The sequence below is a fragment of the Mytilus trossulus genome, chromosome 5 (assembly GCF_036588685.1).
Source record: "Mytilus trossulus isolate FHL-02 chromosome 5, PNRI_Mtr1.1.1.hap1, whole genome shotgun sequence".
Classification (NCBI taxonomy): domain Eukaryota; kingdom Metazoa; phylum Mollusca; class Bivalvia; order Mytilida; family Mytilidae; genus Mytilus; species Mytilus trossulus.
In genome coordinates this window covers 65201764-65217268 of record NC_086377.1, presented here as the reverse complement: position 1 = coordinate 65217268, position 15505 = coordinate 65201764, and the positions used below count along the sequence as shown (strand labels likewise).

Genomic DNA, 15505 nt, shown 5'->3' with positions numbered 1-15505 from the left:
GACAAGAAAGATCTTTTAAAATAATGTTTGTGAAGACATTTCACATGTCTAATTTGAATCTAAAGCTTGTCGACGCCTGCGCTCTATGTTTCCTGGTCCTTTATTTGGTTAAAATCTAGCTGATTTTGTCAAATTTCACAAAAATTCCTTATCTTGACCTTTTTTGGATGTAAAAATCAACGTGTTAGAATTAAACTTTGACAAAAACTGTTCTGTTTAACTTTCTAACATGTCTTTAAAACAACTTAAAACATGTATTGTCTTGTAACTATGAACTTTATAATTGGGGCCAAATATGGCCCTTACCGAACTTACTCCTTTTGCTTAAAATAAAAAAAAGTGTTAATACGTCTATAGAAAAATTAAACGGGTAAAAAAAACAATCAGAAATATCCCAATAACTTCCATTAGTACAAGATTAGGGATTTCCTTGATTTTGGACCATTATTGCAGGCTTAAGAATTTCCTTGATTTTGGACCATTATTGCAGGCTTAAGAATTTCCTTGGTTTTGGACCATTATAAAAGGCTTAAGAATTTCCTTGGTTTTGGACCATTATAAAAGGCTTAAGAATTTCCTTTGTTTTGGACCATTATAAAAGGCTTAAGAATTTCCCTGATTTTGGACCATTATAAAAGGCTTAAGAATTTCCTTGGTTTTGGACCATTATTGCAGGCTTAAGAATTTCCTTGGTTTTGGACCATTATAAAAGGCTTAAGAATTTCCTTGATTTTGGACCATTATAAAAGGCTTAAGAATTTCCTTGATTTTGGACCATTATAAAAGGCTTAAGAATTTCCTTGGTTTTGGACCATTATACAAGGCTTAAGAATTTCCTTGATTTTGGACCATTATAAAAGGCTTAAGAATTTCCTTGGTTTTGGACCATTATTGCAGGCTTAAGAATTTCCTTGGTTTTGGACCATTATAAAAGGCTTAAGAATTTCCTTGATTTTGGACCATTATAAAAGGCTTAAGAATTTCCTTGGTTTTGGACCATTATAAAAGGCTTAAGAATTTCCTTGGTTTTGGACCATTATAAAAGGCTTAAGAATTTCCTTGGTTTTGGACCATTATAAAAGGCTTAAGAATTTCCTTGGTTTTGGACCATTATAAAAGGCTTAAGAATTTCCTTGATTTTGGACCATTATAAAAGGCTTAAGAATTTCCTTGGTTTTGGACCATTATAAAAGGCTTAAGAATTTCCTTGGTTTTGGACCATAAGAACAGGAACTGGCTTCATGGCGTTATCAACAATCTGTATCTGGCTGCCATTAATGGTTGGTATAATTTTATCTCCCTCCTGGATATACTCAATCTCCCCCGGTAATTCATATTCTATGTCCTGACTAATGTTGTCTGATCCAATGATGATAATTGTTTTCTCTGGATAGTCATATACCGTAGCAGATGTTTCTAAATCAAGATCTCTATTGGTCACTACAAATTCTTGGCCACTGTTATCTGAAAAATATTATTTAAATATATATCTCGCAATATTATCATGTTAATAGCATAACTAATCAAATGTTGATAAAACAAAATCAATTAGCAATACACATACCCGTACATAACTAATCAAATGTTGATAAAACAAAATCAATTAGCAATACACATACCCGTACATAACTAATCAAATGTTGATAAAACAAAATCAATTAGCAATACACATACCCGTACATAACTAATCAAATGTTGATAAAACAAAATCAATTAGCAATACACATACCCGTACATAACTAATCAAATGTTGATAAAACAAAATCAATTAGCAATACACATACCCATACCATGTCAGTAATATGACACTTGTTATCAATTCCTTTGTTTGAGCTTTTGATTTTTGCCATTTGCTTAGTTCAGGGACTTTCTGTTAAAAAAAAAATCCTCAGAGTTATGTATTTTTGTTAGTTTAAACACATTTATTTATAGTGGATTGGGAAACAAGTTTTGCAACTTATCTGCTTACATTAATCCCTTTCCGCTTTGTGGTTTAGTGATATTGTTTGCCTTAAATTAGTGGAAAATAAAAGGCTTTTTTCCCCTGGAGAAGAATCCCAATTTGAAAAGAAATGGCTAAAAATTATTCCCAAAAAGACAACTTTCTTCCCAAACAGTGCTGTCTCAGTAGTAATTGTGCATGAATACAAACTGAAAAACACCCATTTATACATTTTTCATTGCCTAAAAGAACTGTGCAGATTTGAGGGCCTTTTTTTTTGTATCATCAGTGACAAAAAGAGGTCTTATTTCAAAGCAGGGTTTGACTCTTGAAAGGGGGTCTGTAAATTGGAGTTTCAGTCAAATTCATGGTTTATTCTAAATTTCCCAATTTGATGAAAATTACGCATATTTTCACAATAAAATAGGATAAAGGTAGTTTTGAAAAAAGTCAAAAATATCACTGGCGGTGCGAGTGCTGCCTTGTAGTGGCATTAGCCTGCTCTTTTTCAAAATCTACAAGGGTGTCTTTCACGTGCAAGAGATACGACTCTCTCTTAACATGGGTCAGCCAATTATCATCCCTTTCCGACGTACTATCATCGTTTCCTCAAGATGATACTTGCAAATGGTGTCAAGAGAGAGCCGAAAATTAAGTCCATGAAATTTTCATCCCGGAAATCAAACCAAGAACCTTTGTGTTAGTAGTCTGATGCACTAACCACTACACCACATATTTTTGTTATTTAACTTTTTACTAATATGATGAGAGAATACACTATAAAATTATATGCTTTATTAATGTAATCAGAAAATAGAGAGAGAATCACATTGAAACCAGTAATACTTAGTCACATGAACAAGTTAGTCACATGATCACGTTAGTCACATGATAGCCTTAGTCACATGCACATGATTTGTAAACTTGAATTATGGTGACTTGAGTAACACCGGTATCACTCAGATTACAATTCTACCTCGACAGATAAGTTTGTATTTAGCCTATAAAATACTTATTTAGCCTTGAGAATTGAAAGGGCAGTGTATCCCATTCATACAATAGGAGTTTACCTTTGAGGGTTTGAATGGGGTCTCCAGAATAGAGAAAACAGACCTTCTAAAATTCAAACTGACCATTATTCCGTGCGTTCATCGTGTATCGTGCGTGTTGCGTCGTGCGTGTATCGTGCGTGTACCAATCGTGCGTTCATCATTCATCTTTCCGTGTAACGTGCGTGCATCGTGTTTTCTTAATCGTGTATCGTGCGTGTATCATTCATTCTTAACCGTGTATCGTGCGTGTATCGTGCGTTCATCAATCATTCATTCTTAACCGTGTATCGTGCGTTCGTCAATCGTGTATAATTGTGTATATCAAATAATGTGCATTTGTCAAACGTTCATCTCTAATTGTGTAACGTTCATACATTGCGGTTATTATATGATAGTCAGTTATAGAGCTCACCAAAGCTTATATTTTTTCTCACGGTTATAGTATATATATATTTGTTCCGACTTTAAATAAATTACAGTCATACTTACTTTCTTGTGAACACTTAATTAACATGTTCATACAGATTCATGACTTCTTGTGTAAATATTTTATCATCTGTAAATATTTCGAGGTTATTCAGTGAATCTTGGCTGGGACTACACATTTTGATATAATGATACATTTTGTACGTACAAACAATAACATGAAATTGACATTAAATTTTCTACGACAAAAGAGTTAAAATTGTAATTTCTATTACACTGAGCGAAATGGACTTAAAAATATACTGTTGGCCAACTGTTATTTGTTAAAAATATTCTGTCAATTAAAAACAAAAGTGCTTTTGCAAAATTTAGACGTGGGGTAGCTCCACTAAAAAATGAAACAGGAAAGTATGAAAGAAAAGAAGTCCACGAGATGACATGTGTTGTAGCTCTACTATTGAAGATGAACTTCATTTCATTCTAAAATACCCATTATATGTAGTTTTAAGACAAATATTATACATTTTAATGAACATTTTAACCTATCATTATCAGATGGCGAAAGTTTTATATTTTTATTTTATAACGGCAATGTTGCTGGTTTAGTCGCCAAAACACCAACAATATTTTATTTTGAAGAAACTATACAAATCCTTGGTTGAACTATTTGGCCAATTCATATGCTACTAAGATATTTTCAAATATTTAAGTTTTGATAAATACCGTTATAAATATTTTGTCTTAGTTTCTGATGATCACATGCACGTTATGTTATTCCATTGAGAAAATACATTATACAAGATTGTCGGGTAAATGTGTATTGCGGATTAAAATGTTAAATGTCAAACTTGAATTCACAAATTAAACTGAGGTGAATTAACACGAATATATATCCTCTTCAATATTGGTAGAAATCCCTGTTCTGAATTTCATTTAAACTAAGCTAAATATGTTTTGTGCAAAATTGAATAAAAATAAACATTATATGAAGGCATTATTTAATTTTTAATTAAACAAATATAAGATCAGGCAAATATATCATGTATCATCATATTCCTTAAGAAGGATTTTAAATTGAGAAATTTTTAAAACTTGAAATTGAATTTACAAGTTAAGATAGAATCTTGTTGTTTTTTTTGGTGTTTTTTTTTATAGAATAGTTAAAAATATGGTATTAACAAAACAAGTCTTAATTTGAATGGAATAAACATGGAACACTTTCACAGATTTATTTTTCATTGTGTTCATGGTTGCTTATCAATGACACCGTTTTTAATGTATGTCTAAAAGATTGTTATCCGAAAAAATAATTCACAATAGTACTATGTTGTTAACAAGGTTGGTCCGCTCCGTAAAACCAGAGACATATAATATAATGTATTATATGTCTCTGGTTAAACATTCAGTATGCTTTCGGAATATACAAATATTAAGGTATTGTCAAGAATTTCAATAACGGCCGGGAAACAAACTACATGTAGTTGTTAACCTTCTATGATTATTAAAGAATGACGGATGTTTTTTTTTCAGTACGTCTAAACACTGCTAATGAGTCCTTATTGCACTAAGGCATTGACTATGCTACTAAGGTCTAGAAGGAGTGCTGTTATATGTATTATTTTGATATATCATGTTAGAAAATGATATTTAATGCATAAATTTCAAATTTTACAGAAAAAATATTCGTAAATAAACGAAATATTCAACATTATTTAGACACGTGCCGGTTTTTCTTTGATATGCCGAAAATCAATGAATCGATTGACACGTACCAAATAACATAGCAACTGATTAAACAACCACGATCTTTTTATTTTAAGTAATTTAAAACAATTGTATCGAAAATATTTATGCTTCACATATTCATAATTAAATGAGTTGTTCTTTTTTTAAATGATAAAAAGGACAAATAGTTTTGCTGTACAGTTGTTTTATTTTTTTCCCAACAAAATGTTTTGACATATGAGCACGACTTTGATGTGTGTTAACTTATAAGTAAGAGTGTGGTCAGCTTGTTTAAATGTTTATGTAAGATATGCGAAGACAAAAGGAATATATATATTTATAAATGTTTTGATTTTATTTTAATTCCGACAAAGATTTTATTGATTTATTTCCTAATGTTTGTTGAGCCTGCGATTAACAGAAAGAATAGGCGAGACACTGGGTTCCGCAGAACCCTTACGAATTTTTTTAACAAATTTTCTGTTTAACATATTGTATATGCGATAATTTATGAAATAATGACTGGTATATTCATTTCTCACTGTTGAAGGCCGTGGGGTGATTTATGGTGAAAACTTCTGTGTCATTTCATTTCTTGCGATGAGTTGTCTCATCCCTACGTATTCAAAATGGCGATTAACTGGAAACCACAGAGTATATCAGAATTTGTAAAAACGCTCCACGACAACAAGTCAATCTGACGACGGACGACGACGAAGTAATACCATTTTACGAACGCAAAATGTGTAAGCGGTCTTTTAAAAACCGACATTAGATATATTGCTCTGTTGACAAATTTATTATTTACATGAAATATTTACAAAATACACTTCAGAAAATACTTCTTCGTTCTGATTTTTTTTTACAACTATTCATTCATTATATATATAGTATCCAACCTTATTCCATCATTGTTAACACAACAGATAGGAGGATCCCCGTGTAATCAGACCAGGCAGAAGCTAGCGAACAATAGCTAGCGAACAATAAGCCAGCGAACAATAAACGACAGAACCACCATACAAACATTTATAGTCAACACAATCAGAAAGAGTTCCAATCGTCGGAAGGCTTCCAAGAATGAACAAGTGACATGTCTGACTCTGAACAGTTAGTAAACGGACTATCGACATCGACCGCTTGTTCTTGATATTTTAAAACTGCATGCATATACGTATACGTTTGTGATAGTGATGAGCTTTTGTGTCTGACGAAAACTAAATTCCTGCATGGTTATATCTCGCCATACGTTTATATTGGTTTGGTAGGTGATCACTCAAAATCGTTATTTAAAAATCCTGTTTGTAATATGTAGATTCAATTCAATACCGATCTGTGATTTAACTATGTTCATAACTTCGATGAACCAAAGCAAGTTAAATATCGACCTGTATTTAATTCAAAATGGTTCTCTTTTTCTTCGTTTGGTATACAATAGTCCATCGACATCCCATGATAAGATGCTGTTGTCATGCGAGGACTGAGTCTAGTCCATTTACAAAACTTTAACCCAAATTAAACAAAATGTATGTTAAACTTTCTTTCTTATGTTCAATGTAAAAATGCCGGTATATAATTTTAAATTGCAACTATCTATAGTTCCGTAACGTTCTATCCAGGCGTATAAACGAATGGTTGACAAGTGCGTATATTTTTGTTAAATCAATATTTCTTGTATGTTTCAAACTGTTCTTCACTTTTGACAACGAGACGAGTACTTACATTTTCTCAAATTTACTCTTGGAATTTTTTTTATTTTATCAAATCTGTTTTTTTTTAAAATTATTTAGATATTTATAAATAATATTCTTTACACCAGAAATGTTATTTATAAACAAGCGTATGAGTTTTAGTAATATTGACTAGTATATATCACTATCGGACACGCAAGACAGAGATGTATATTATACACCCGACAGGAAATCGCTTGAATACCTGGACGTGTCACCTCACAATACCTTTGGAAGTAATACCTTTAGCCATGCAGGTGATCAGACAAGGGAAGGTCCGAATTTTTAAAATAAGTTTATTACATAAAAGAATTATGAACAAATTAGATTTTCGAAAACAAATTTCACGGAACACTTATTTATGATCATTTATGACTTTGAACTATGACCTTTTAACCAATTCCCATATAAACAGTTAAAAACGACATGCAAACCTTGGTTACTTACAAAAAAAAACCATTTTCCGTATCAAATTAGTAAGTCGGATAATACATCCGTAGGATTGACAAGATATCCACTCGCAATAACGACTACATAAGGTTACTGTTTTGGTCTTTTGTGGTTCAAAGACATATCGTGGCCAAAAACGGGAAAAAATGGTCAAAGATGGTCAAACTGGCGGCACGCAGAGAATTGATACTCTAATTTTAAAATCGATGGTGATGTCTTGTCTAGCAGAATAAAATTTAAAATCAATGAATTTGAGCATTTTTACAGAATGGACATAATATCAATTCATGAGTTTGATTTTGTTGCGGAGTTTCCCTTTAAGCAAATTGTTTAATCTCGAAAGAAATGCATCTTTTCCCGATATTTCACAGTTTGACGTCGCGCAAAATAACATTTACGGCAGCAATTTTAAATGTGTCAAAAAGAACGAATTCTTCAATTATTAAGTAAGAAAATTTCTGTAAAAAATCATAACATAGGAAACTTTTATTAAGGTCATATAATATGTGATAAGACTGATTATAAAATACTATTTCAATGTCATGCAATAAGGTTTAAATGCAAAAAGTTTTTAAAAGAAAGAGTTTAATGTCTGCTTTTTTAGATTAATTCTGCGAATGGTTTTTGTCTGTAAAAACATCAAACAGAGAGATAAAGAAATCGCAACTAATTGAATAAAATGGAGGATTGAAATGGAGAATGTGCCAAAGAGACAACAATCCGACCAAATATCAGAAAATGGTGCGTCTAAACACGACTAAGGACTCCTAAGTGCACTAATGAGTTATAATATGGTACTAAGGACTAAAAGGGGTGCTGTACAATGCAAACACATTTCTAATCTAGATAGATATTGATATTTAATGCATATATTCAAATTTAATCAATAAAAGATCATAAACGATTATAGAACAATGCCGTGCCGGTTTTTGTTAATTTTTCCGAAAATCACTGAACTATTAGACACGTGTCAAATTTCATAACTGATAACACTTTATTACCTTAACCAGATGCTCCGCAGGGCGTAGCTTTATACGACCGCAGAGGTTGAACCCTGAACGGTTGGGGCAAGTATGGACACAACATTCAAGCTGGATTCCGCTCTAAATTTGGATTGTGATTAAATAGTTGACACAGCATAGGTTTCTGACACAGAATGAATGTATTCAAATGAACTTAAAATTTTTGTTTTCTCTTAGAGCAATTCACTATGCTGTTGAATATTAATCCTCTCAAAAAAATGTTTGAAGAAATTTTCTTTTTATTTATGAAATTTCAAATGAGAAAAATTTAACCCAATTTTTTATTCACATCCCCCTTTCCCTTATTCCAAAACTAATTTCAATTAAAATATTCTAATGGAGTTTGCAACAATTACTACTCATTTAAATACATGATGTAAAAACACTGCTTGTTATCACTGAATGGTAAAGATTATTTAAATTTATCAGTTGGTAGTAAAAAGTGAATATACATTGTATAGTGTATATAACAAAGATTTAAGTTGATTCTGGACAAAGAAAGATAACTCCAATTAAAAAAAATTCTTGCAGATATTTCTTGCTTACTATACTGGACAAAGAAAGATAACTCTTAATTTAAAAAAAAATTGCTATTTCACAATATTGTGAAATTAGATATTTCTTGCCATTGCACAATACTGTGCAATTGAAAAGACTTGCTATTGCACAATACTTAATATAATAATTTTAGATCCTGATTTGGACCAACTTGAAAACTGGGCCCATAATCAAAAATCTAAGTACATGTTTAGATTCAGCATATCAAAGAGGCCCAAGAATTTATTTTTTGTTAAAATCAAACTTAGTTTAATTTTGGACCCTTTGCACTTTAATTTAGACCAATTTTAAAACTGGACCAAAAATTAAGAATCTACATACACAGTTAGATTTGGCATATCAAAGAACCCCAATTATTCAATTTTTGATGAAATCAAACAATGTTTAATTTTGGACCCCGATTTGGGCCAACTTGAAAACTGGGCTAATAATCAAAAATCTAAGTACATTTTTAGATTCAGCATATCAAAGAACCCCAAGGTTTCAATTTTTGTTAAAATCAAACGAAGTTTAATTTTGGACCCTTTGGACCTTAATGTAGACCAATTTGAAAAAGGGACCAAAAATTAAGAATCTACATACACAGTTAGATTCGGCATATTAAAGAACCCCAATTATTCAATTTTGATGAAATCAAACAAAGTTTAATTTTGGACCCTTTGGGCCCCTTTTTCCTTAACTGTTGGGACCAAAACTTCCAAAATCAATACCAACCTTCCTTTTATAGTCATAAACCTTGTGTTTAAATTTCATAGATTTCTATTCACTTATACTAATGCTATGGTGCGAAAACCAAGAAAAATGCTTATTTGGGTCCCTTTTTGGCCCCTAATTCTTAACTGTTGGGACCGAAACTCCCAAAATCAATACCAACCTTCCTTTTGTGGTCATAAACATTGTGTTTAAATTTCATTGATTTCTATTTACTTTAACTAAAGTTATTGTGCGAAAACCAAGAATAATGCTTATTTGGGCCCTTTTTTGGCCCCTAATTCCTAAACTGTTGAAAATAAAACTCCCAAAATCAATCCCAACCTTTATTTTGTGGTTATAAACCTTGTGTCAAAATTTCATAGATTTCTATTAACTTAAACTAAAGTTATAGTGCGAAAACCAAGAAAATGCTTATTTGGGCCCTTTTTGGCCCCTAATTCCTAAAATGTTGGGACCAAAACTCCCAAAATCAATACCAGCCTTCCTTTTATGGTCATAAACCTTGTGTTAAAATTTCATAGATTTCTATTCACTTTTACTAAAGTTAGAGTGCGAAAACTGAAAGTATTCCGCGGACGACGACGACGACGACGACGACGACGACGACGACGCCAACGTGATAGCAATATACGACGAAAATTTTTTCAAAATTTGCGGTCGTATAAAAAATGGAAAAACAAATTATTGGATAAGAAAATTACCCTGACATTCAAATATATTTACCATAAAAATATGTTTTAAATTTTTAAAATATCATTTGATATGCATCGGTTTATGATTAAATGAAAATATATATAGTAAATTGTTAAGCTGTTTTATTTCAGGAAGGAAAATAATGTTTGCATCGAGAAAAATAGCCCCTCTCTTATAAATGCTAAATGGGGGCTTAAATTTGGACACCGATCGCGAGGTTTGACTGCCATAAACAACAGATTACGAACAGCAAACAGTGGATCTACCAATTGATATGTATGAAAGACAACGACGGACACAAATTTATTGCACTGTAAAATTTCAACTACCATTAAGATCGATTTTTAAAATCTCCTTATCAAATAAGACCTGCATTTTAAAAAAAAGATGGGATATCTATTACCCTTTTGGTTTCAAATTGGAATTAAAAATTGCACTTTCCCAAAGAGTTTTAGGTAAAATCCCGAGAATCTTACCTCTTAGAAATTTGACTGAGTGTAAGGATGTTTTGAAATATGTATGGAATTTCTGACATACTTGAAATTGTATATAAGAGATAAAAACAAATTCAGTATGTTTACTGTACAAACAAACAACAGACACCAATTGTGTCAGTTATATTGTTTAATTCATTTTTACTGAGAGAAAAAATTGATTAATTGATTATTTAGTGGTTGTTTAAACGTCCAGTGGCAAAAGTTGCATGCATATTAAAAGTTTTCTTAACTAGTTCTAATTAATTTGTACGAATCAAATTTTCTGACAAAATAATATCTTTTGCTCTAAATTAACATATACGATTCTGATAACAATGGATAATATAAGGAACATTTGTAACTTTCATAAAAAAAAAAAGAAATTTTGATTGTTTAATCAGTTGTTTTGTCAGTTCGCTCGTGTCAGTCGGATCACTGATTTTCGGCAATATCAAGGAAAAACCGACACGTTCTAAATAATGTTCAACTACTAGTACTCATTTATTGGTGAAATTAACCTAATATGTCCTGTTGATAAGTATAAAAGTACAAAAATTTGCAGTGCATGTTAACATACAAGAATCAAATACTTTCTGCTATGCTTGTAGTGAATACGAAAACAGCTTACTAATTTTTTAGATATATACATATAAACCCATCAAAGTGAAAAATTATATAACATGAAAATAAAAATACATAGATCATTCATTTATTGCAATCAATTATATCAAACATGTAGTTGAAATAATTTCTAGAACCAGTCACTGTCTATAGATATAATGCGTCGGACATTGTATGCATAAAAATAAGATTTAGATTTTTTCCTGTATGAAATAAAATTAGTTTAGGGTTTCGCGGAACACAATGTCTCGCCTTCCTTTGCCGTAAACTTGAACTCTCAGGCTGAACTTTAATCAAGACACTATGTTTTGATTGTTAGGAGCTTCTGTCTAAGTTCAGAAATATTTCCGGTGCCTATAAAATAGCAGACTTCAATTTAGTTATTTGAATCTGAGATGGCAAAATAACATATTATCTATTATGCTGGTATTGAAAAAACAGCTACAAGTATTGCCTTTAATTACAATGCATATCAATTTTAAATACTATTCTAAATATAATAGCTTTGATAATCGTGTTAAAAGCGTTCATTGTTCATTCGTCAATGAATCATTCAACGTGCGTGTATCGTGTATTTATCATTCATCGTGCATCGTGCGTGTATTGTGCGTGTGGTCATTTGAATTTTAGAAGGTCTGTACATGTTATACAAAAAAAAAACTAGAGGCTCTAAAGAGCCTGTGTTGCTCACCTTGGTATATGTGAATTAAACAAAGGAAGCAGACAGTTGATGACAAAATTGTGTTTAAGTGATTGTGATGTGTTTGTACATCTTACTATACTGAACATTCTTGCTGCTTACAATTATCTCTATATATAATGAACTTGTCCGTGTAGTTTCAGTGGAAAATGTTAGTAAAAATTTACAAATTTTATAAAAATTGTTAAGAATTGATTATATAGGACAGTAACTTCTTAGGGGGTCAATTCACCATTTTGGTCCTTTTGACTTATTTTTGAATCTTAAATTGCTGTACATTATTGCTGTTTACAGTTTATCTCTATCTATAATAATATTCAAGATAATAATCAAAAACAGTAAAATTTCCTTTAAAGTACCAATTTAGGGGCAGCAACCCAACAATGGGTTGTCTGATTCATCTAAAAATTTCAGGGCAGATAGATCTTGACCAGATAAACAGTTTTACCCCTTGTAAGATTTGCTCTAAATGCTTTGGTTTTTGAGTTATAAGCCAAAAACTGCATTTTACCCCTATGTTCTTTTTTTAGCTGTAGCGGCCATTTTGGTTGGTTTGCCCAGTCACAAAACACAATTTATAAACGATAGCCTAATAATGATTCTGGCTATGTTTGGTAAAACTTGGCCCAGTAGTTTCAGAGGAGAAGATTTTTGTAAAAGTAAACTAAGATTTAAGAGAAAATGGTTAAAAATTGACTAAAAAGGGTTATAACTCCTAAAGTGGTCAACTGACCATTTTGGTCCTGTTGACTTATTTGTAAATCTTACTTTGCTACACATTTTGGCTGTTTACAGTTTATTTCTATCCATAATAATATTCAAGATAATATCCAAAAACAGCAAAATTTCCTTAAAATTACCAATTAAGGGGCAGCAACCCAACAACGGGTTGTCCCATTCATCTTAAAATAGCAGGGCAGTTAGATCTTGACCAGATAAACAATTTTACCCATGCCAGATTTACTCTAAATGCTTTGGTTTTTGAGTAATAACCAAAAACTGCATTTAACCTCCATGTTCAATTTTAGCCGTGGTGACCATCTTGGTTGCTTGGCCGGGTAAAAAAAACATATTTTTAAACTAGATACAACATCAATGATGATTGTGGTCAAGTTTGGTTTAATTCGGCCCAGTAGTTTCAGAGGAGAAGATTTTTGTAAGATTTACGAAAAAAGGTTTAAATTGACTATAAAGGGCAATAACTCCTAAAGGGGTCAACTGACCATTTTGGTCATGTTGACTTATTTGTAAATCTTACTTTACTGAACATTATTACTGTTTACAGTTTATCTCCATCTATAATAATATTCAAGACAATAACCAAAAACAGTAAAATTTCCTTAAAATTACCAATTTAGGGGCAGCAACCCAACAATGGGTTGTCTGATTCATCTAAAAAATTTAGATCTTGACCTGATAAACAATTTTACCCCATGTCAGATTTGCTCAAAATGCTTCAGTTTTTGAGTTATAAGCCAAAAATTTGTAAGGGTTCCGCGGAACCCAGTGTCTCGCCTACTTTTGCTGTAAATCGCAGGCTTAACAAAATTGAGGAAAAATATCAATTAAAATATTCCTCTTGATACTATCTTATGATTGTAAGAAGCTTCTGTCCAAGTTTGGTAAAAATCTAGGATAGTTAATGAATCTAGTAAATGTTTTGAAAACTTTAACTGCAGGCTGTATGTAATGTTAACTAGAAGAAAATCTAAGTCCATTTAAAAGTAAAATACAGAGAAAAAAAAGTTATCTTTTTACAAACTTTACTTCTGGATACTATCTTATGATCATAAATAACCTTCTGTCCATGTTTGGTACAAACCCAGGATAGTTAAAGAAAGTTATTAAAATTTTAAAAACTTTAACCACAGAGTGAATGCAATGTTTCCCCGCAGAAAAACTAAGTCAATTTAAAAGTAAAATACGGAAAAATGGATTTATTTTTTTACAAAATTTACTTCTGGATACTACCTTATGATCATAAACAAGCTTCTGTCCAAGTTTGGTACAAACCCAGGATAGTTTAAGAAAGTTATTAAAATTCTAAAAACTTTAACCACAGAGGGAATGTTATGTTTCCCTGCAGAAAAAACTAAGTCCTTTTATAAGTAAAATACGAAAAAAATGGAATTTTATTTTTACAAAATTTTCTTCTGGATACTATCTTATGATCATAAACAAGCTTCTCTCCAAGTTTGGTACAAACCCAGGATAGTTTAAGAAAGTTATTCAAATTCTAAAAACTTTAACCACAGAGTGAATGTTATGTTTCCCCGCAGAAAAAACTAAGTCCATTTATAAGTAAAATATAGAAAAAATGGAATTTTATTTTTACAAAAATTACTTCTGGATACTATCTTATGATCATAAAAAAGCTTCTGTCCATGTTTGGTACAAACCCAGGATAGTTAAAGAAAGTTATTAAAATTTTAAAAACTTTAACCACAGAGTGAATGTAATGTTTCCCCGCAGAAAAACTAAGTCCATTTAAAAGTAAAATACGGAAAAATGGATTTATTTTTTTACAAAATTTACTTCTGGATACTACCTTATGATCATAAACAAGCTTCTGTCCAAGTTTGGTACAAACCCAGGATAGTTTAAGAAAGTTATTAAAATTCTAAAAACTTTAACCACAGGGGGAATGTTATGTTTCCCCGCAGAAAAAACTAAGTCCTTTTATAAGTAAAATACGAAAAAAATGGAATTTTATTTTTACAAAATTTTCTTCTGGATACTATCTTATGATCATAAACAAGCTTCTCTCCAAGTTTGGTACAAACCCAGGATAGTTTAAGAAAGTTATTCAAATTCTAAAAACTTTAACCACAGAGTGAATGTTATGTTTCCCCGCAGAAAAAACTAAGTCCATTTATAAGTAAAATATAGAAAAAATGGAATTTTATTTTTACAAAAATTACTTCTGGATACTATCTTATGATCATAAAAAAGCTTCTGTCCATGTTTGGTACAAACCCAGGATAGTTAAAGAAAGTTATTAAAATTTTAAAAACTTTAACCACAGAGTGAATGTAATGTTTCCCCGCAGAAAAACTAAGTCCATTTAAAAGTAAAATACGGAAAAATGGATTTATTTTTTTACAAAATTTACTTCTGGATACTACCTTATGATCATAAACAAGCTTCTGTCCCAAGTTTGGTACAAACCCAGGATAGTTTAAGAAAGTTATTAAAATTCTAAAAACTTTAACCACAGAGGGAATGTTATGTTTCCCTGCAGAAAAAACTAAGTCCTTTTATAAGTAAAATACGAAAAAAATGGAATTTTATTTTTACAAAATTTTCTTCTGGATACTATCTTATGATCATAAACAAGCTTCTCTCCAAGTTTGGTACAAACCCAGGATAGTTTAAGAAAGTTATTCAAATTCTAAA

The 15505-nt window shown here is 31.2% G+C and overlaps 1 protein-coding gene across 4 annotated transcripts in view; it reads right to left on the bottom strand.

The window, feature by feature from the left end:
* Nucleotides 1-451: 451 nt before the first annotated feature.
* Nucleotides 452-15505, bottom strand: part of LOC134719069 (PR domain zinc finger protein 5-like) — a 31785-nt gene continuing 16731 nt past the window's right edge. For 3 of the 4 annotated variants that reach the window (XM_063582011.1, XM_063582010.1, XM_063582013.1), the window contains exon 7: nt 452-1464. In XM_063582011.1, the coding sequence (XP_063438081.1) occupies nt 1196-1464 (269 nt within the window). In that variant the 3' untranslated portion in view covers nt 452-1195. Of the gene's footprint in view, nt 1465-11388; nt 11764-15505 lie in introns of those variants that run through there. The other variant, XM_063582014.1, reaches the window with a different exon arrangement.